The 6,643-nt window shown below is 36.1% G+C and overlaps 1 protein-coding gene across 1 annotated transcript; it reads right to left on the bottom strand.

Moving 5' to 3' along the window:
* Positions 1 to 2,555: 2,555 nt before the first annotated feature.
* LOC130613438 (thiopurine S-methyltransferase-like) lies at positions 2,556 to 6,321 on the bottom strand. The gene is made up of 2 exons (XM_057434783.1): positions 6,293 to 6,321; positions 2,556 to 5,665 (listed from the first exon to the last, which is right to left on the bottom strand). Exons 1-2 carry the CDS (start codon positions 6,319 to 6,321, stop codon positions 4,942 to 4,944), a joined length of 753 nt encoding a protein of 250 aa, XP_057290766.1. The 3' UTR covers positions 2,556 to 4,941.
* Between the last annotated feature and the right edge of the window lie 322 nt (positions 6,322 to 6,643).

Below are 6,643 nucleotides of genomic sequence, written 5' to 3' on the forward strand. Positions count from 1 at the left end.
AAAGCGCATTAAAATTCCATTCAACTACTTTGTTGCACATTTCCTGGGTCTTGAATCGATCTGGAACGGAACCGAACATATATGGATTCTTTTCAGCAGCAATATTACACATCTCCTGGGTTTTTAGATCATCTGTAACATGTTCACTGGAACTCATTTTTGTTATACAGAAATTTTATATCAATACATTTTGACACGGACAAAAAATTTTAAAAATTTTTACTCAACTTGCGCATGATGACGGCAACCGACGTCATATTCTGTCGGATACCGTTGAAGTTTTTGGCGCAGGCGCGGATTCTGTCAGAGACCGTCGGAGACCATTACACAGACAGAAATTGACAATTGCGCCAGAACATCGTCACACTCTGTCGGAGATCATCAGACTTTTGTTTTTCAACGCACGAGCAGATACTGTCGGATTATGTCGGAGACCATCGGATTTATCAGATTTAGCGGATTTTCCGAATTTCTTGGCAAATGCGCAGAAACATATCAAAAGACTACGCTACGGGTGGGGAGTCACCAACGCTAATGATTTGCTTCAAGGGGTAACACTCGTTCACGGAGATGAACATCGGAGGGAGAGTGTCGAAGGGGCTACTGGCGACGTGGAGAGTTCATCGATATCAACGATTTTCTTTGAAGGGTTAACACCTTGAACCTACGAATATATATCTCTAAAATTTACCTTCGACGTGTGAAAATGTCAGAAAATATTACTTTTGTGCTTTTGTGTTGAAATGTAAAACATGTAAGGTTGCATGTTTGGTGTGTGGCACGTTGACGTGGCTAAACATGGTTTATAAAATAACATAGGATTTTTTTATTTTTTTATTATTCGAACATTTTAACCATTCTTGTCACCGGACCTTCTGGAATTTAAAATCCCGATAGTATAAATAAACATTTCCATAACATGCAGTAACTTTTAGCTAGCTAGCTAGTAGCAGTGTGAGGCGAGATCCCCCCCCCCATGTTAGCTAGCAGACCAGCTCCTTTCAGTCTGGCTTGCCAGCCATGTGTGCAGTTAAAGGTAGCTATGTAAAAAGTGGTCAAATACAAAAACTTACTTTCCACCTGTGCGCAGAATACTGTAAGTAAACGGCCTTATTTAAATAATCTGTAACATGATTATTAAGAAATCTCAAACAATTCTTTGCATTATTTCACGGATAGCAAGTAAAGCGCTTATGCCATCCACATGAAATAGCTTGCCAAGCAACTATAAAATTTCACGAGCAATTCTGCAATGCAAGCTTTGACCGACACTCGTCTCCAGTGAACTTTGTCGATCCTTATAACGGGAAGTCCGTGCGCGTTGCTTCATTGAAATTCGAGTATTCTTTAACTGTCATGTCACTGTTGGTTAGCATCCCAATGGTTAACTCTTTAAGCAGGTTAGCAAATACCTTATCCAGCTCATTGTCCCTTCCGGGGTTGCGCAACAATGCCACATATTGCCAATCAATTTTTAATCGTATCGTGAGAAATCATATCCTCTGCAAAGCTCTCTCAACTGCTCAATCCATTCTACGGTGGTTTTTGACACGTCGAGAGACTCCCCAGATATTTGTTTTTCACCAGTAACATGAGAATATGGATTGGAAATTCCTGTTACATACACGCTCCGAGGACCACAAAAGACAATCGATTGGGTGAAGAAGGCCGTAGTGCGAGACCTCAAATTAAACAATGATATTAAAAAGAAGTGTTTAGAATGAAGTAACGTGTCTGTGTATTGTTTTTTTTTTTTGTTTTTTCGTTTGTTTGTTTGTTTTTTACCCTGCCTGTTAATTAGAAAGGACTTTTGGGGGAAAAGTTCATTTCGTGCTAATAAAACTGTCCACTATATAGAGTGTCCACTAATTGACTCTCCGATATTTATAATTTCCGTGTGAGATTTTGACCGTTGTTTTACCGGTGCAAAGGAATTTGTCCGTTAATTAGAGTGTCCGTTAATTGGAGAGTTGACTACATATTGGAAAACCACTAAACATTCCTTCTTATTCAGCGATGTTCTTAATTTGATATTATGTGCTACAACCCCATAGTATCTCTTATAACAATACAATAAGTCAGTCTATTTGTGAGAGGCAATTTCGACATGTGTGCATTTTTCTCTGATGTTGCCGAAAATGTTAAATTTTCTGACGTTACGGCACGACATTAATAACATTAATGTAACGTCAATATCTTAATTTAGATTAATGAAGCCATTATACAGTGCACTTAGAACTTTGAGGCCAGATAACTTGGAAACGAGGTTGTGGCGTGAGCTATTTTTAATCTGGGACCAAATTAAGTAAGTTTCCCAAACCTGCTTCCGTAATATGGTTCGGAATAAACGTGTTGATGACGTCATCAAAAAACCTTTAAACCTCAAATCTCTGAAACCGTTTGTTGATCGCCGATTCGACATTAGTACGTTGAAGGCAACGGGCATAAAAATTTCTAAAAAGATTTTGTTTGTATTTAGCAGGAATTTGCTCACGTCAGCAAATTATTTAAACCCTTATATCTCTTTTATCATTCTTTAAAAATACATGATATTATAAATTCCTTTGATTAGCATTTCAGGTTCTATACAATACAGGCTACAAGTAATTTTTTTAATGTTTTTTTTAATATTGCTGACGTCATCAAAATTGTAATGAAGGATCTTTTTTATTGTTTCTTTGCCTAAGTGGATTAAAAATATAGGTAACGGCTTTAAAAATTGCGAGAAAACTTTCTTTCTGCATCGTATTAACCCTAGCCAAGCCGGGTAGTGGAATGCCTTACGCCTTGTCACACGCCATAAATAGTCAGTGTGCAAAAACTAAACGATATTTTCAGTGATAATTTTTTTATGGAAATAATTGAGCCGGCTAGCGAGGTTAGCAAAATATTATCTCAAAAAATTGCCTGCTGGTTAAAAAATGGGAGAGAATTAAAAAACACAAAAACTTAGTTTATATAAAATCTAGGAGTATACATTATACAATGTCGGCCTAAAAGGTCACATCAACCCAATATCAAACAGTCAGACATGATGTTCTCACTGAGAGATTTTCCAGTGTTTTTATTTTCGCCAGTTGTAAACTCAGCAACTTATATTTTAAATCCCTATTTTTTTCCCTGAACTAATTGTTTTTAGAGTATATAACCTTAAACCTGACAAAAAGCATCTAAAACAAGAAGGTCAGTTTACTTACAATTCTTGTAATACTTTGTCTGACATACAACTGACGACATACTAAGTGACGACATTCTAACTGACGATATACTAACAGGCGACATACTAACTGACGACATAATAACTGACGACATACTAACTGACGACATACTAACTGACGACATGCGGAGTTTTAAGCTCTGTTAATTAGCTGTTATCAGTGTACGTTAACGAATACATTTGCATAGTGGACAATGGCAAATCACGCCATTCTACAATTTTTTTAGCGAAATTTTTCTTTCTTGTTTTCTAAAGTATTTACCCTTACAAAGTACAGTGCCCTCGCAAGTCAAACTAAGATGTTTGCCCAAAGGATACCTTTGAACATTGGAACTGTATTAAAATTATAAAATCAGTGAAATGCACCGGTTTTAAAGTGGGCGACAACAGGATGTTATCCATGAAGCAATTAAGTTCTGGTAAAACCAGATTGATCGCTTGAGTTCTGGTAAAACATACCGTACATCCAAGAGAAGTGATTTAATACAGTTGTACGATGTGTCACAAATCTAGTGGAGCGCTTACAGCGATAAGTTCTTTCGACGTTGAACGCTTGCATGTGGAACGATTAACTGCAGTTCAGCTGTGCCGCACATTCTGGTTAAGCCCCTCAGTACAAGTATACAGCATACCGCAAATCCAGTGGAGCTTTCGTAGCGGTACAACTGTTCGGATGTAATGTTTTTTTCAATAAGTAACTTTCTCGCAGCCGAAAAAAAACACAGGTTGTACAATCTGTTGTTACGCAGTCATGGCAAGAACAGTCAGCCTTTGAATAATTTGACTAATAACTTCACAGTATTTATGAGGGTGCCAGGTCAAACACTATGTACAGGGAAGCCATGTAACAAATCCGTGTTACAGCAGTATGTCTTTTTCCAAAAAAAACAAGATTTGTTACGCTACAAAAATTTATTGTCGTAGCTACCAAACTGCATTTGACATAAGAAGCAAAACCAACTGTGTTTGGCTACAAACGACTGAGTTATTCACTTCTTAGCTGGAGGTACCACAGCTTAGCTAGCCAGAACATAAGTTGCATTGCTAAGGATTGCTAAGGATAACACAAAGAGAAACAATAATAATGTTGGCTAGGATAGAAAACACTAAGGTAAATAAAAAATCTTAACTGAATAGCATAAATACTGTCTCTAAGTGAGGATGAAAAATCTTAATACTTATACATGGCTAGACAACGTAATGATATACATATCTAAATATGCAAAAACATATAAAAAATAAATTATACAAAAATTGGTAGCTTTTTAAAGACAAAAAGTCGACAAAAGACATCTGAAAACCTAAGCACTACAACATCCAAAAGGGCTGTGTTGTAACCCTAGCTCTGATCGTTTCATCTTCCTTCGTCAGCTTGGTTAGGGTCGTGGGTTGTTTATCGAAATCAAAGCTTTTTGTTTATTATGCACGAGCAATCACAGCATTTTTATAAGAATATATCATATTTGTTATTTGCAACTTCAAGAATTCGTTCGCGGTTAGCACGACCTAATTTTGTTCGACAAACAGACATAATACAGGTATTGTTAATATAGAAACAGCAACCTTTTTTTATTATAAAATATTTAGCATTAATATATTCTTTCTCAGTTTTACAAAGACAAAAATTTTAATCCTTTTTTAATGTGATCAAACTTGTTCTAAATGTTGTGAATAAGGTACATATAGTTTTATTCCACATTCCACCATCACGACTCACGAAAATATTATTTTGCATTCTTTGATTTGCACACAGATTTTCTGATAAGTTGATATACAACATGGACAGTATTGTATCCAACATGGGCTATACAATTTTGTGGCAATTCATCTTCTGTGTTTCTTCTAAGCTCCTTGATTTCATATACATCACTTAAGTATTGTTTTAAAGTTTCAGTTGGAATGCTATATGGTGGTTGCTTGCGGAGAGACATATCATATTCAAAACATTCCAACAATACTCGCCCTTGCGGCACCAATAACTTTGTCACTTGTGCAACATAACGTTGACGCTCCTCAGCAGCTGTTGATACCAAACCACCAATATCCACACAATAATCGAAAAGTCCTCCAAGCATATCAACATCTGTGTAAAAGAAGTCACACTGATAAATTTTGAGCATTTCGTTGTGTGTGTAAATCGTATAGCCATCTTTTGTGTCAACTGTGTAATCCAAAGATAAACGTTGGAAAAAATAATTACAAGCTGCTTCGGAAAATTCAACTCCAACAACTGCTACTTTTTGCTTATAAAACCAAAACATATCAACTGTTGCACCGCACCAAGGAACCAAGACACGTTTTCCTTTTACAGTTCCTTGAACCATATCTTGAAAGTATTGTGTTACGTATGGACTCCCCTGGGGCATGTCCCAAAGAAGATCGTTGCTCTTCCATCTTTTTTCCCACATTGTGTTTGTCGCTTCTCTTGACTGCATTTTCTCTGCCAGCCTAAACAAGAAAAAGATGTTTACATAAATTTAGCATATATAAATTATGACTCCGTTTTCTTAAAACAACGGCATAATTTTACAGCTTTGCCAGGAGACTATTCTAACTCATTTAATTGTATTTTCCCCATAAAATAATTGCTTTTTAGCCGATGTAAGCTTTTACATAAGAACAAACGAAAAAATAACAAAACGTTGTTTGTGTTTTAATATTTATGTTTATTCACTCATACTGCGAAGTAAAGAATGAATGTTAGTTTAGGCAGCAGAACTTTGCCTTACCATTTCTTAGTCGTGATGAATGGCTGAACGAACGATGTTAAAAGTATAATGTAAGGTAGTTTTTTAATTAAAGCACATCCAACCACAAAGAGGCAGATGATTACAAAAACCGTGGTTGGTAAACAAACATATTTGTCGGGAAAGAATGTAAAGAATGATATATAGTTTACGTAAGTTATGCTAAATACGCAAATACTTGGGCTTTGAAGCTTCAGTTATAAAAATTAATCCGTAGTTTAATTGCAGAAAAAAAAAGATCTAGCCATAGATCAAAGTTATAATGTTCATGTTATAAATATGCAGAAAGTTATTCAAAAAGTTAAACCTGTATTTATAAATTATCCACCAATATACTTCCACCCATGGAGGTTCCATGTCCCACCTTCAGGTAATGTGTCCGCTTGGTTTGTTTACATTTTTACCTCCATTTCTGCAAGTAAGTATCGGTACTGTGATTCCATGCATTCTGCTTTGTAGGAATGTCCCATCACATATATAGCTTGTTTAGCTAGCTACAGTCATCCACAAAATGTGATGCCTCTGGCAAATTTATACCACAAACTAAGAACCAGAAAGATTAGCAAAGTCAGGAAAAGAACATAGCTAGCCAGATATTTTGCAGATAGTATGTTCCGTTATTACCTATGATAAGTGTTTTTAAAGGTATGTCACGTGTAATCAGTTATGTTGCTTAGCC

The sequence above is a fragment of the Hydractinia symbiolongicarpus genome, chromosome 11 (assembly GCF_029227915.1).
Source record: "Hydractinia symbiolongicarpus strain clone_291-10 chromosome 11, HSymV2.1, whole genome shotgun sequence".
NCBI lineage: Eukaryota > Metazoa > Cnidaria > Hydrozoa > Anthoathecata > Hydractiniidae > Hydractinia > Hydractinia symbiolongicarpus.